Below are 15,579 nucleotides of genomic sequence, written 5' to 3'. Positions count from 1 at the left end.
CAGACGGTCCCCCAGTGGCACCCCTTCACCTGTGCTCTCGTTCCCTTGTCACTTGTTGGAATTCACTGCATTGCCCCTCCCCACTGCAGATCCCACACCCATCGCTGTCACAGGGCAGGCCTTCATGGGAGGCCCAAGGGCCACGTGAATGAACGGGATTAGTTTCGGGTGAAATCCAGGAAAGAGGCCAGCAAGCGGCCCACCCTGGCCTGCAGGGAACCATGCAGGCTCTTCTTCCGGACCCCCCCTTGCTCCAGGCCGAGCTTCCACCGTCCCTCACTTGGGTTTGAGCAAGGGGGTGGAGGCAAAGGGAGGCAGGGAGGTTTTGCAACAGCTAGAATTGCAGACTGGACCTGTGTCTCCCAGCCCAGACGGCTGCACGGTGTTCTGCCAATTGAGATACCGGGTCTCAGAGGCCAAGGGCCCGGGACAGGACGCCACGAAGAGTGACTTCTCAGCAATAACAACCTGCAATCGCAGGAACGAGCGTGCACAGCTGATGACAAGAGCAGGGTCCTATTTATATCGCAGATAATGGGTCTATGATACAGGCAGAGCTGGGGCCAATTTTTCCAGAGCAGACACTGAGGAGTGATGGCCCGGGATTCTTGCAGAACCGAAGCGACATCCCTGGTGGTGTTGAGGGAAGAGGCCCACCCTGGCCTGGCTCAGCTGCTAATGCATGGCACGGTACATGGGAACTTGATCTTCAGAGCCAGCCCTGCTTGCTGTGGGACGTTGGACAGTTACCTGTCTCTGTCAACTGGGGTTAATAGTAATCTATCTCTCAGTGTTGTTGCAAAGGTTGTGAGATAATGGCATAGACCCATTATCTGCAATAGCTATTATAAGCACTCGCATATTGAGAAAGTCACATTATCTCTTTGTGCCTATTTTTCTCCTATTAAAAAAAGATGCATAAAGAACTTTTCTATTCATCAAAAGATACTACCAAGCAAAATTAAAAGATAAGCTACAAACTAGGAAATACTTGCAACAGATAACTGATGGAAGATTCCGGTCCAGACCATATAAAGAACTCCTTTCAATCAGTGAGACGATAAACAACCAAGTAGAAAACCGGGCAAAACACACCAACAGGCGTTCCACAAGAGAAAACGAGTGGGCAATGAGTGCATGCACAAAGGCAAATCACAGCCACAGTATTTTTAAAATCCATTAAATTGGCCAAAAACTTGGAATCCCCATAATGGACATTTGCATGGCTATTGATGGGAGGATAAGGCGAGAGGATGTGGTACATGTTTATGAAGTCGAGAACCCAGAGACCCAGAAGCCATCGGTCTCTCTTAGTTACACACCCAGAGCATGCATATAAAATGTGCACAGGGGCCCCCCTCCCTCTCTGTAACTCTGCCTTTCAAATAAATAAATCTTAAAAAAAAAAAAAAAGTGCAGTGACAACGTTTCATAGTAGAAAACAAAAAAGCCAAGAAACAAACCAAATATCTAGGAGATGTCTGTAAGAGATGCTTACAGAAGGTGTGGGCTGTTCCCACAATAGAATATTATACAGTGATTAAAAAGAATCATAACTGCATGGTTGAAAGTTAACAGAAGGGGCCAGCGCTGTGGCGCAGTGGGCTAATCCTCCCCCTGCAGCCCATATAGGCACTGGTTCTAGTCCTAGCTGCTTCTCTTCCAATCCAGCTCCCTGCTATGGCCTGGGAAAGCAGTAGAAGATGGCTCAAGTCCTTGGGCCCCTGCACCCGCATGGGAGACCTGGAAGAAGCTCCCAGCTCCTGGCTACAGCCATCTGGGGAGTGAACCAACAGATGGAAGACCTTTCTCCCTGTCTCTCCCTCTCACTGTCTGCAACTCTACCTCTCAAATAAATAAATAAAATCTTTAAAAAAGAAAGTTAACAGCAAATTCAGGGAAAGCAGCAAAGTTAATACAGGAGGAGGGGGGTATGCTTGAGCTAAAATTAAGCAAAGTGATCCATTCTCCTCCATTCCTCTCAGCTCACAGGCACTCACACAATCAATCATGACATTGGTTTTCCATGGTCTCTGTTTCATTTGAAGGGGCAGAAAAGCCTTTTAAAATTAACAGTGGTCTACAGGGGAAACACGGCCACAACCAGAGACAAAGCAGGGAAAGCGGACCTGGACACTAGCCTTGGAAAGTGGCTGCCAATTATCTGTGAGGCAGCTGTGCGTGGTTAACTTGTCTGGGGAGGGGAGATGCCCTAAGCTCTGCTTCTGTAACTCCAGTCATAAATCTGTCCTATAAATCTGCCCCGGGCATCTCTTTTATAAACGTACCAGACCCCCCAACCATTGGAAGTGTGGCCCTAAGTCACGTAGGCTGCAATTTAAACCCACCAGTGCTGTAAGGATTAGGGTATGAGGCTGATGAGCAGACGGTCAGTTCTCAGGAAATGATGCTGGCTGAGCCCGCTGGCGTTACTAAACTGCCCTCGATCCTCCCCCATCTCTGGTGCCTGTTTGAACGAAGGGAGTTTTCCTACCCCAGGTTTCTGTAACATAAATACAATTTTTATTTTATTTTGAAGTTTGTATTGGTTTCTTTTTAAAATGTCTCCAAAATGGGAGAAGCTGGTCTTCACTGCTGGCCCGTACAGCTCTGTAGACATCTCTGAAATGATCTAGAATTCAGCCAAACAGCAGCCTTCTGGGAGGTCCACATGGTTCTGAACTTGGTTTCAAATCTGAGGAAATACTTGCTGGGCTGCTCAGCGACCAGAAACGGGGCACTTTTTCTTTTCAAACCTGGATACGGTTTTCCTGGGACATTGGGTGAAGAGGTAAGAGTGAACAGCAAGTGCTCTATTCGAAAGTGACAATGTCCTCCCAAACCATTTTGAAAATGTTTTGCCCCTGGACAAGAAGATAGCTGAGTGCCAGGCCCTCTTGGTCCCATTAAGACAAGGCTTGTTCCCTGGGAACAAGCAATGTTAGCTGCCCCTACCCCCCCACCCCCAAACTCCACCATGTGGGTTTTTTCCTTTAAAGATTTATTTGAAAGGCAGAGTTACAGAGAGACGGAGGGAGGGAGAGGGGGAGAGAGAGTCTTCCATCTGCTGGTTCACTCCCCAATTGGCCACAATGGCCAGAGATGTGCCGACCTGAAGCCAAGAGCTTCTTCCGGGTCTCCCACACAGGTGCAGGGACCCAAGGAGTTGGGCCATCTTCTACTACTTTCCCAGGCCATAGCAGAGAGCTGGATTGGAAATGGAGCAGCTGGGACTTGAACTGGCACCCCTAAGGGATGCCATCACTGCAGGCAGCAGCTTTACCTGCTACACCAGTGTTGGCCCCCCATCTCTTTGAGTTTCCTTCAATCAATCACACCCTCCCCCGTCACTTGCCTCCCTCGCTGCACTTGAAACCCCACTCCTCAGCAGAGTGCTCTTCTGTGTCGCCAGAAACTGTCCTTAGGGAAGAATTTTAGTTGGGCATCAGATTTCTCTCTCCAGGGGAAAACAGGAGCAGAGAATGTCGGGTTCTGGTTTTGTTTTTGGGATCAGCAAGTGTGGGCTCCCTCAGGAATGTGAAGCACACACTGGCCATCCCCAGGCATTGCTCTGAGAGGGGTGCTGACAATGGTGATGTTGGTGGATCAAGTGCGTAAACTCAGACACAAAGAAAATTAGCTAGAATGTGCTAGAAGAGGAAGTGGGGGCAAATGAATTTAGTGCTATCAGAGAGAAAATGCTGTCTTAAGTAAAATCAAAGAGGCCTTTTCCTGTCAGATGATAGTAATAGGGGGAAAATGAAGACTTTGGGTGAAAAGTGAACATTTCTCCCTCTAGAGCCCTACTCCTCCAGGCAGCCCAGACTGTCCCTGGGAGAAATCTGCAGACAATAAGGTCTTAAAAAAAAACCACAAAAAACAAAAACCACGAATTTGAGAGGCTGAGAGTTCCCATCCACTGGTTCATTCCCTAAATGCCTGCAACAGCTAGGGCTGGGCCAGGGATGAAGCTGGAAAGGAACTCAACTCAATGTAGATAGGAACCCAACCACTTCTGCCATCACCACCATCTCCCAGCATCTGCATTGGTGGGAAGCTGATCAGGAGCCAGGAGCCAGAGCTGGGCATCCAACCCAAGATACTCCCATATGCCATGCAGGCGTCCAACCTATGCCTTAACTGCCAGGCTAAACAGCTGCCCCCAGTGAGGTCCTTTGTCTATAATTAAGGCCACAGAGCCCTCCAGGGGACAGGGCACCCATTACTTTACTTCTCTCAATTTTAAAAGCAATTTGGCATTTGAGTCGATTATTTTTTTCAATTCACCTCTTTGAAGGGTGAGTTCAGGCATGCATGGCTTAAGGATGAGGATGCAAAGGACATTAGGTGATCTCGTGGTTGTGTGAGCATCACGGCATCAACTTATACAAATGAAGATGGCTATGACACAAGGTGGTGACAACCGTCCAATGTGTTGTCTGTTGTCACCGCAGTGCTGGACTGCAGCGATCCAAAGGCTCATCTGGGCTGGGAGGTAGGGGCAGGGTGGTCTCACAGGCTTGAAGGCAGATGTGCCATGGAAAACGGATTCTAAAGCTTCGTGTGATAGAATCTGTTCCAAATTTAAAACAAGGAATACATTCAGCACATACACGCCCCCATATTCCTGGCCTGTGACTCCTGAGGCATTTTCCTTTTTAAATAAAAGGAAATAAGAGACAGCAGTCTCAGGATTGAAGCTGAAATCAGAGGTGCACCAGGACCTGAAACTATGCTCTCTGATATGGGATGGAGAATCCCAAGCAGCATCTTAACCACTGTGCTGAACATCCACCCTGGCTTCACGGTAGTGTTGACCGTAGGAGGCAGCAGGAAGCAGTCTAAGTACGTGGGCCTCTGACACCCACAAAAGACATGGATTGAGTGCTAGCCTCCCGATTTGGGCCTGGCCAAGCCCTGGATGTTGCAGGCTTCTGGGGAGCCAACCAGCAGGTGCCAGATCTCTCTCCCCCACCTCAAATAAATAAATTAAATAGAAAAAGATGGTATCAAGAGTTAAACAATAAGTTCCTCTTCCTCTGTGAATCATTTCTGGGGCCCCGGCTATGTATACATGGTATGGCGGTCACGGAATTCTCACCTTGCTGGAACCCGGCAAGCTCCTTCAGAGCCCTGGGCCTCGTATTTTTGCGTAATGTTAAACAAACCCGCAGTCATCGAAACACAAGTTTCTTTGGGCACTTGTGTCAAACACAGCCAAAGACAACATTCTGACAGCCCTCTGATCACTTGCAGCGGCAGCGTCACAGAAATAGCACTTGGCCAGAATGTCTTCAAGGCAAAGCCCATCGTTTATTTAACACTAAAATCAAATTATAAAAACACCAATTCCAACTTTAAAACAGCACTTTAAAAGCATGTATGTCATCCTAAGTTGGCATCAAGACATCTGCACAATCTGGAGTCCTAAATCCCGCTATAATTTTCAACAACAAAGGCAAGAGTTTGGCACTGGCTGGCGCTGGCTTCCACACAGCCCCAGTGACAGGCCAGGGATCCTCTATGCAATAATGCTGCCAAGTCTACTGAGGAGCAGAAAAGAAGCAAGGCTCTGGCCCACTTACACCTGCCACGCTAAGTGTCTCCAACAGGGCTCTTCCCAGCACGTCTTGATTTGCAGATGTGAGGGCTGGTTAACACCCTTTAATGACTACTCTGCACCTTCGAGTGGCTCCCTGACAGCCTTTCTCGACAGGGAACAGACTAAATTTGCGGGTGCTCCAACGATGTCAGAGACAAAATCAAGCTCAGCTGAACCACAGCTCCTCCAGGCTGAGTGCAGAGTTGTGTGAATTCCAATTTCTGAATCCCTGGTTGCACAGGACCAAAGCTACCTGCTGTCTTTAGTGAAAGCCATTCCATTCATCGGCTTTTGCCTTACGGAAATTTGGGTCATTCCCCATGGGCGGGCGGCAGGAGGTATTTACAAGTTGGACCAGCACTGTGGGGATGCTGTCCCCTGTGCAACCATGAGAAAGAGGAGGCAGACAGGCTCCAGAGATGGCCCAGTTCGCATCTGCTCTCTGTAGCTGGTGAGGCCGGACAAATGAGGCTCTCCAAATTCCCAGGCACAAGGCATCCAGTTCCAACTTGGCTGTGAGGTATGTCCATGACCTGTTCAAGGAAGACTGATTCTCCTTAGCTGCAGCTTCTTGGGTGAGCAGGGTGGGAGCATCCAGAGACTTAAGGGCCAAGTACCTCGTCTAGCAGGTCCGCTCATAACCAGATGGCCCCACCTTAGACTGCTGCAGGAAGCAGGCCCGTGAAATGGGACCCGATTCTGCTCCTGTACAAGGTCAACCAGCTCTTTCCAAGAACATATGGCAGGAAGCAGGGGCTGTGCCTGCAAGGAGCGACTCTTTCTGGCCTTCAGTTCTCCATGTCGGTGAATTTTCTCTTCTTGTAATTCCGAACGAGGCTAGAAGCCGTGAGTTGAGAAGCCTGCCCCTTCTCCCAACACTGGAAGTCATTCAGTCCTTTCTGCCCCGTCTGAAATAAGCCCCTCTCCAACTCATCTAGCCTGGCTACCAGGGCTGAAGTGTCTTCGTTGTAAGCGTTCTGGGAGGAGTCCATGATGCGGCGAAAGCGTCCAATGAATGTCTGAAGGAGAAACGAGGAAGAGACATCAAGAGTGATCTCGCATCCCATACAGCCAACCATGTTTATCACAGAACATCTGAATGCTGTGACTTGGTCAGGAGACCCGAGAGGCCTCTGCCACTCAAGTAAGTTACTGCTCACTGTCATGCCTCGATTCCCTTGTAGGTGAAATGGTCTGCTACGAAAACCCAATGGGTTGTTAGGACAACCAGTGAAGTTCACGTGTAAAGCGCCTAGCACACAGTAAGCATTACCCCTCAGTGTCGTTAGTCACAAAGGCCATGATGTATGGAGATCACCCACAAACACACCTCAATCAATTAAACGCACTTTTCATCTTTCTCAGTCTGTGAGTGGGATGGAGACACCTAAGACCTATGGGTGCTGTGTAGGTCAGACCTACGGCTGAGCAGAAGCCTTGAGCACTGGTTATTTCCTCCACTGTCTCATGGCGAAGTCACCTTCTCCAGAAGCAGCTAATCAGAAGCACTTCAGAGCAGTGACAGAAAAAGAAAACACACAATGCACGAAAAAGAGGGCGGAGCGCCAAGTCAAGAAAATACCCTGAGGGCATTGTATGACAAACAGATTTTCCTGGTTTTTTTTTTTTTTTTTAAGATTTATTTTATTTATCTGAAGGACAGAGTTACAGAGAGAGGTAGAGACAGAGAGAGAGGTCTTTCATCCACCGGTTCACTCCCCAGATGGCTGCAAAGGCCAGAGCTGCACTGAACCGAAGCCAGGAGCCAGGAGCTTCCTCTAGGTCTCCCACGTGGGTGCAGGGCCATCTTCCACTGCTTTCCCAGGCCATAGCAGAGAGCTGGATCGGAAGAGGAACAGCCAGGACTAGAACTGGCGCCCATATGGGATACTGGCGCTTCAGGCCAGGGCTTTAACCCACTGCACCATAGCACGGGCCCCAGTTTTTGCTTTCTATTCAAGAGTTTTATAATCTTGAGTCCTAATTTATAATTATGCCTAAATTCTATGCACTGACTTCTTTTTCTGAACAGAGCACCATTTTTCTCTACTATCTACATTAAGGACAGTACTAGTACGTGGTAGACCAAATCTCCATCTTAAGGGTGCACAGAGCCTGGAAGTTGTGCAGCCTGATCAAGGCATGCAACTAGTTCTAGGCAGAGCCAGGTCTTAATTCCAGAACAAGGAGAGGGAACAAATCATCAAAGAACTCATGCGTTTCCAACAGGAACCCCCAGAGCAGGCTGGGACTGGGCTGGGACGTGTATCTCGGTACCTGTCACCTCCAGTCCACCATCACCCTGGTCTCATTTCCTGGACTTCCTGCTGGTCCCAACTCTTAGCCAGCAAACAAGAACAGCAGCAGCCAAGTCATACTGAAAAAACACAAGGGAGCGGTGTAGCAGTCAAGATGCTGCTTACAACCCCTGTGTCCCATACTGCGGCGCTGCTTCTGTTCCTGATTCGAGCTTCCTGGGAAAACACACCCTGGTGATGACTCAAGTTCTTGGGTCCCTGCCATCCATGTGGGAGATGCAGATGGAGTTCCCAGTTTCTGGCTTTGGTCAGACCCAGCCCTGGCTACTGTGGGTATTTGGAGAATAAACTAGTAGACAGGCAGTCTCTGTCTCTCTGCCTTTAAAATAAATAAAAACATTTTTAAAACTATACAACCAGCAGACATAGTGTAACTACAGGCTGGCCTATAATAATGACACACTGAGTTTTTTTGTTTTGTTTGTTTGTTTTTTATAGATTATTTATTTGAAAGGCAGAGTTACAGAGAGGTAGAGGCAGAGAGAGAAAAAGAGAGAGAGAAGTCTTCCATCCACTGGTTCACTCTCCAAATGACTGCAACAGCCAGAGCTGCATTGATCCAAAGTTCAGAGCCAGGAGCTTCTTCCAGGTCTCCCACATGGGTGCAGGGGCCCAAGGACTTGGGCCATCTTCTACTGCTTTCCCAGGCCATAGCAGAGAGCTGAATTGGAAGTGGAGCAGCTGGGACCGCAACCGATGCCCATATGGGATGCTGGCACTGCAGGCATTGGCTTTAGCCGCTACGCCACAGCACCGGCCCCAACACATCGAGTTTATAAATCACACACTTACCTGTGTAAGCCACGTCTGACAGCCACCACAGGCAGCTCCCGAGACACGTGCCATGCCCCAGGTTTTCACAGGCAGTACTCACCTGGAGCAGACACTGGGAGATATCTGCATTCTCTGGGCTGTCAAAGTGCAGGAGCTGGGAGCCAAAGCCATAGAAATGCGGGCCCATTTTGTGCAGGTCCACCACGTTGGCATCGGCGCTGAACACTGTCCTCCAGCCCTGCTGGTAGAGCTTGGGAAGCTCCGCGGAAAGGACCCGCCGCTTGTTGTCAAAGAGCCCCTTTGCCAGCCACAGGGGCAGCTCAAGCTTTGAGCCCTGCACCAAACGAGAAGTAGACTTGAACAACAGACACAAGGAAAGACCCCTGGCCCCAGCAATGTGGCCTGCTCTCTTTGGGGGAGACACTGGCAGAGGCAGAAGACCCAGCTGTGACTTGAGGAAATAAGCTGTGTGCGCTGAGAGTCTATGTCATGATGGAATGGAAAGAAAATATGAATATAAACCACAAAAATATGGTGGAGAAAAATAATATAGGCCAAGGGAAAGTTTCCTAACGAATAAAAGTTGTGTCTAACCACAGACATTGCAGAGGTAAGCATTTCTACTGTCTTTGTTCAATATCTACTCTGCACATACTTGATACCAGGGAACAGAAGGAAAAACAGAGAAAGCCCGAGCTCAGGTAGCCTCTCCCCATCCCATTCTTTACTTTTAGAGGTAACAGGAAAGGTAAATGTTGGAAAATAGGAATGAGGTGATCAAAACAAAACAAAACAAAAACAAACCCCACAAAAGCAAACATAACTGGATAAAAGAAAGCAGCAAAGACATAAAACATTCACATGGGAGAACTGTTGCAAAGGTGGGAACAGCTCTAGGCTGTGTGGGCAGAGCTTTTGGCAAACCTCCCAGGACTGGGGAGAGAAACATTGAGTTCAAAGCTGGCAGAGCAGCCAGGACGTGAAGGGCAAGATCTGAGAAAGAAGGGAGAGAATTAAGCCCAATACTTGGCACCAAATATTAGAACCATTAGCACCAGACTTTAAAATAGATGAAAAAATCAAATGGAAATTCCAGAACTGAAAAACACAGTAGCTGAACCAAGAGGTCAATAGATTAAATCAAGTTTAACAGTCATGCCAGATTTAACACACGTGAAGAGGCGATCATGAACTATAAAAAAAGGTCAGTGGAAAACACCTAGACCAAAGCATGGAGATAAAATACAGAGAGGAGCATGAGCCTAATATGCACATAGTTTGAATCCCAGAAGGTAAGGAGACATAAGTTGGGGCAAAAGAATTATTTGAAGAAATAATATTTATGGGGCTGCCACTGTGGCATAGCAGGTAAAGCTGCCACTTGCAGTGCCAGCATCCCACATGGGTGCCAGTTCGAGTCCCAGCTGCCCTACTTCCGACCCAGCTCTCTGCTGTGGCCTGGGAATCCACAAGTGAGACACGGAAGAAGCTCCTGGTTCCTGGCTTTGGATAGGCCCAGCCCCGGCAGTTGCAGCCATTTGGGGAGTGAACCAGCGGATGGAAGACCCCCCCCCCCCCCCGTAACTCCACCTTTCAAATAATACTAATTAAAAAAAAACTTTGAAAAAATTTTTATGCATTTTCCAATATTAAAGATATCAAATTACAGATTCTAGGAACACTATGAACAAGCAGGGTAGATACTAATAAACCACAACTAGGCATATCTGACCCAAATAGCTGAGAACCAAAGATACAGAAAAAGTCTTCAAGGCAGCTGTGGGGTGGGAGTAAGGAACACACTGTTTTTAAAGAAGGACCAGACCAGGAAAAGGTAAAGCCAAGTTCCCAGTAGAAACTACCAAAGCCTCAAAACATCGGGAACAGAGGGACTTTTTTTTTTCCCTAAAGTGCTGGAAGAAGCTAACTGGTGTTGCACAGCGGTAAGATCCTTTCAAGGAAAGGTGAGGTGCAGGTGACTGGCAGAGGGATTAAGACACACTTGGGGTGCCTGCATTCCCTAATGGACTGCCTGAGTTCAAGCTCTGGCTCTTCCACTCCCGATTCCAACATCTTGCTAACGTACACCAAGAGAAGCGGCAGGTCATGGCTTAAGTAGTTGGGTCCCAGGGTCGGCGTAGTGGCATAGCTGGTAAAGCTGCTGCCTGTGACGCCAGCATCCGTATGGGCGCCTAAGAAAGCAGTGGAAGATGGCCAAATGCTTGCCCTGCACCCACAAGGAGACCTGGAAGAAGCTCTGACTCCTGGCTTTGGCCGTCCAGCGCCAGCCACTGTGGCCTATTTGGGGAAGTGAACCAGCGGATGGAAGCTCTTGCTGTCTAACTCTGCCTTTCGAGTACATAAAATTATAAAAAAAAAACAAAAAACAAAAAAACACCTTAATAAATAAATTAAATAAACTCTGGGTCTGTGTGGGCAGGTCCTCCCCTCCCCCTTTTTTTTCTCTCTGTAACTCTTTCAAATAAGTCTTAAAAAAAAATAGTAGTTGGTTCCCTGTCACCCACATGATTGAATTATTGGCTCCTCGCTTTGGCCTGGCTGTTGTGGGCGTTTGGGAGTAAACCAAGGGATAGAAGATCTCTGATTTTTGCCTTTTAAATATTTTAATAAAAAACAAAAACTATTAAATAAAAGCAAGGTGGAATAAAGGCATTTCAGACAGGAAGTATGCAGGAAAGAGTTAACACGGCAGGTCTGCCCTTGATGGGGTTGGCCCTTGGTGGTGTCTGGACACGTAGATTTCAGGAGGGTTCTAGAATCCATGGGAATGTCTTACTGTCCTTAAATTATTTGCACAATGTAGTTATTGAATACCTGCTTTCCTTGGAGTCTGGAAGTTTGGTGTATGGATGGCAGAGTGCCCACATGACCAGTCTCCAGTAACACTTTGGATACTAGGTGCACTCTCTGGTGGACACGATTTCCCGAAGTGTTGTCAGAATTCAATACTGGAGAATTTAAATGCATCCCGTTGGAGCCAATGGAGATGACCCTAGAAGCTTGTATCCTATCTCCTCTTGACTGCACCCTATGCCCCCTCTCCTGTCGCTGATTCTGCTGCATATTCTTTCACTGTAATAGATCTAAACCAAGACTACAACTATCTGCCAAGTCCTTAAGATCTCTTAGTCAGTTATCAAGCCTGGGGTTGATTTTGGGATATTCTGACACATACAGAAACATAATCTATTGCCAGAAGACCAGAGTAAAGAAATCTTGAAAAGGAGAATGGAAATGATGCCAATACATAAATATAGGAATTTAAAATAAGCAATGGAGAGAGTAAATAAGTGGGTAAATACTACAGGGTTTAAAGTGTGTCAAATTAAAATACATGACAGTAATACAAAAGGAAGGAGAAAATGGGGTCACAGTGTTCTAAGATGCTATGACTGTAAAGTGAGAATAGTAGCTTACAGAACATTCTTTTTTTTTTTGAAGGCAGAGTGGACAGTGAGAGAGAGCGAGAGACCAAAGGTCTTCCTTTGCCGTTGGTTCACCCTCCAATGGCCGCCGCGGCCCGTGCACCGCGCTGATCCGAAGGCAGGAGCCAGGTGCTTCTCCTGGTCTCCCATGGGGTGCAGGGCCCAAGGACTTGGGCCATCCTTCACTGCACTCCTGGCCACAGCAGAGAGCTGGCCTGGAAGAGGGGCAACCGGGACAGAATCCAGCGCCCCGACCGGGACTAGAACCTGGTATGCCAGTGCCATAGGTGGAGGATTAGCCTATTTAGCCTATTGAGCCACGGCGCCGGCCCAGAACATTCTTACTTGTCAAAAATATTATATAATATGTATACTCACTAAAATAATAAATATATGACTAAATAAACATATACAAAGGTAAATGGGTGATAAATAAAACTTGAGGGACATTTGGCAATGCTAAAAGGGTCATTAAATCCACCAGAAAAATCTACCTACACCAGTAGAAGTCAAAGAAGAAAAAGACAAATCCATAATCATTGTGGGAGGACATTAATATATTCCTGACAGAAATAAAATGCAGCAAATGGAAACTCAGCAGGATGGAGAAGATCTCCACAAAACTAACAATGCAACCCAATTTACATATTTAGATTATTTATCGCACACCATGACTTCACAACACACATCTTTTCCAGTGCAATAGGAGGGAGGGTTGTGGGGGGGTTAGATGGTTTATATGTATGCATATGCTGACTGTGGTTAAGGGTAGTTTGGCAGCTCTTAAGACCGAAATGATTCAGACTGTGTTTAGAGTGTCTTGATGAAATCACTAAAAGGCATGGGCCCTGTGGATCTGAAAGCAGCAGGGCCCTAGTATATCTTTTGTTATAAAATCTTTGAAATTGTTGACTTTCTTTTTTTTTTAAAGATTTTTATTATTATTTGGGAGGTAGCATTCAGACAGAGAGAGGCAGAGACAGAGAGAAAGGTCTTTGCATCTGCTGGTTCACTCCCCAAATGGCCACAACAGCCAGAGGTAGGCCTATTTGAAGCCAGGAGCCAGAGCTTCTTCTGGGTCTCCCCACTGGGGGCAGAGGCCCATGGACTTGGGCCATCTTCTACTGCTGTCCCACGCCATTGCAGAGAGCTGGATGGGAAAAGGAGCAGCTGGGACTTGAACAGGATGCCAGCACTGCAGATGAGTGGCTTAGCCTACTGCGCCATAGTACTGGCCCTGGTACTACTGACTTTTAAAATTGTGTAAGCTGGGGCAGTGTGGTGGCACAGCAGGTTAAGTTGCTGCTTGGGACACTCAGAGTGCCAGTTTAAGTCCAAAATCTCGGCTATTCCACTTAAGCCTGACTTTACAGTCCACTTCCTACGAACTTTTTTGAGGTGCCCTCCTACGAGCCCTCAGTAAATGGGAACGCATCCAGCAATTTACAGTTCCACGGGCACGCGTGCTCTGCCGCAACGCAAACGTGATCAGAACCCCGAGCCCAGCCTACGCAGCCGGCGCCAGTCCTACAGCGGTCAACACACGAGGACGCCGAGGGAACCACACCGACGACCGTGACCGTTCGGAACACGAAATCCGCGTGGGAGGACGCCGGGCCACGCAGGCTAGACGAAGACTCCGCGCGCGGGGAAGGCCACGCCCGGGGGCCGCGGCGCGTGCGGAGGCGGCCTCGCCCGCCGGGGATGGGGCTCTGGCGGTGCCGGCGACCCCCGCGCGCCGCCTCGCCCCGCCGGCCTCACCTGTGGGATGGCGTGGTCGCTCTCGGCGCCCGAGCTCCGGTCTGGAAGAAAACGCCGAGGCGGGGCATGGGGATCTCTGTGCGCACCGGAAGCTTCTCGTGGGACATCAGGATGTCGTCCAGGGACAGAAAGTTCTCCTCAGGCCCCAGCGCCCCCGACTCCACGGGGAAGTATGCTTCGACATGGCGGCGACTTGAGCTTCTCCGCTTCCACTCGGGGAATCTCCCGGAGTCAGGAGTGTAAAGAGAAGGAGGAGGAGGGAGAGGAGGAGGAGGAGGAGGAAGAGGAGGTCGGGCAGGGTGGCAGGGACGGAGGCGATCGTCACCGCAGCCTGAGGAGATTGAAACTTCCCGCGTCCCGGGCCAGACAGAAGCAGTGGATCAGAGCTGCCCAGGCAGAAGCAATCGATAAAGCCTGCAGCTTGGCCCGGCGCGACCAGGGCCGGGGGCGGCAGCCGGTCCGCCGGAGGACCCGTTCCCCTCTGTGCCTGCAGCTTAGTGTGGGAAAGTTACAGAGCTCGGAAGTCCACTTGAAGCTACCCGATGCTGAACAATGGGTGGGACTTCAAAGAAAGGCATCGCGCCCCCCCTCCCCCACCCCCCGAGGCCTTGAATAAGTCTAACCCTTTACCACACAGTCCTGTCAGGTTGCATCCCTGTTAATCTTGCATTTGAAAGAAACATTAAAAGTATTTCCAGCGCTAGTTCCAGATATTTATTTATTTATTTTTTTAAAGATTATTTATTATTTGCTTGAAAGAGTTACATAGAGAGAGAAGGAGAGGCAGAGAGAGAGGGCTTCCATCCATTGGTTCACTCCCCAGATGGCCAGAACTGCTGGAGCTGCGCCGATCCGAAGCAGGAGCTTCTTCTGGGTCTCCCACGTGGGTGCCTGCACCCAAGGAGTTGGGCCATCTTCTACTGCTTTCCCAGGCCATAGCAGAGAGCTGGAGTGGGAGTGGAGTAGCCGGACTCGAACTAGCGCCATATGGGATGCCTGCACCGCAGGCAGTAGCTTTACCCACTACACCACAGCGCCGGCCCCTCCAGATATTTATGATGGATTTTATGATGGAGTAGATTGGGAAACTGTTTGAGACATTGGGGGGCATTGTGAGGTGGGGTGGAGGCTGGGGAGGATGCAGCACCAGTACTTTAGGGCCTCTCAACTTCTCATCAACAGTCTCCTTTTGTGGCTCCTAATTGATAACCCTAAAAGGAAATTCAGCTGGTCATGTTTATCTTTTTGAGGTGGGCTGCCCTGATCTTAGATTGCCAGCCACCTTATAGAATGGGGTGCCTGTGTCAGGTGCCATATCAGTCCAGTGGCTGGTGGGGGCTGGGGCAGAAGGGGGACCGCGGTCACGTTAGTACCAGACCTGGCACTATGCACCCAGGCCTAGGAGTGGTGGCAGATGGCTGACAGATGCACCACAGAATTTACTGATTAGATAGAGCATCTCGGACTGTGAGCAAAGGAGTGCATGGGAAGGGAGGTGTTATTAATCACAGCTTTTATTTTCTGTATTGTGTTGTAGTGTTGAATGAAGCTTTGAATTTATTAATGTATTTACATAATTTATAACCTTTAAACAACGATCTCATAAATTTAGACTTCAATTTCGCACATGCTAAGCAACAGATACTTGTTTTCTGCACCAAAATGTGCACTTTTTTAA

At 48.6% G+C, this 15,579-nt stretch overlaps 1 protein-coding gene across 1 annotated transcript; it reads right to left on the bottom strand.

The window, feature by feature from the left end:
* Window positions 1–5,298: 5,298 nt before the first annotated feature.
* On the bottom strand, window positions 5,299–14,263 carry GINS3 (GINS complex subunit 3; the record flags this gene model as incomplete). Its single annotated transcript, XM_062176021.1, is given in 4 exon segments — window positions 5,299–6,621; window positions 8,795–9,028; window positions 13,902–13,945; window positions 13,948–14,263. Coding segments are annotated over 4 exon segments (825 nt in total), but the record flags the coding sequence as incomplete, so codon positions are not given.
* Window positions 14,264–15,579: the final 1,316 nt, after the last annotated feature.

This window comes from Lepus europaeus, chromosome 19 (assembly GCF_033115175.1).
Source record: "Lepus europaeus isolate LE1 chromosome 19, mLepTim1.pri, whole genome shotgun sequence".
NCBI lineage: Eukaryota > Metazoa > Chordata > Mammalia > Lagomorpha > Leporidae > Lepus > Lepus europaeus.
Note: the sequence above shows the minus strand (reverse complement) of the source record. Positions and strands in the feature narration are given on the sequence as shown.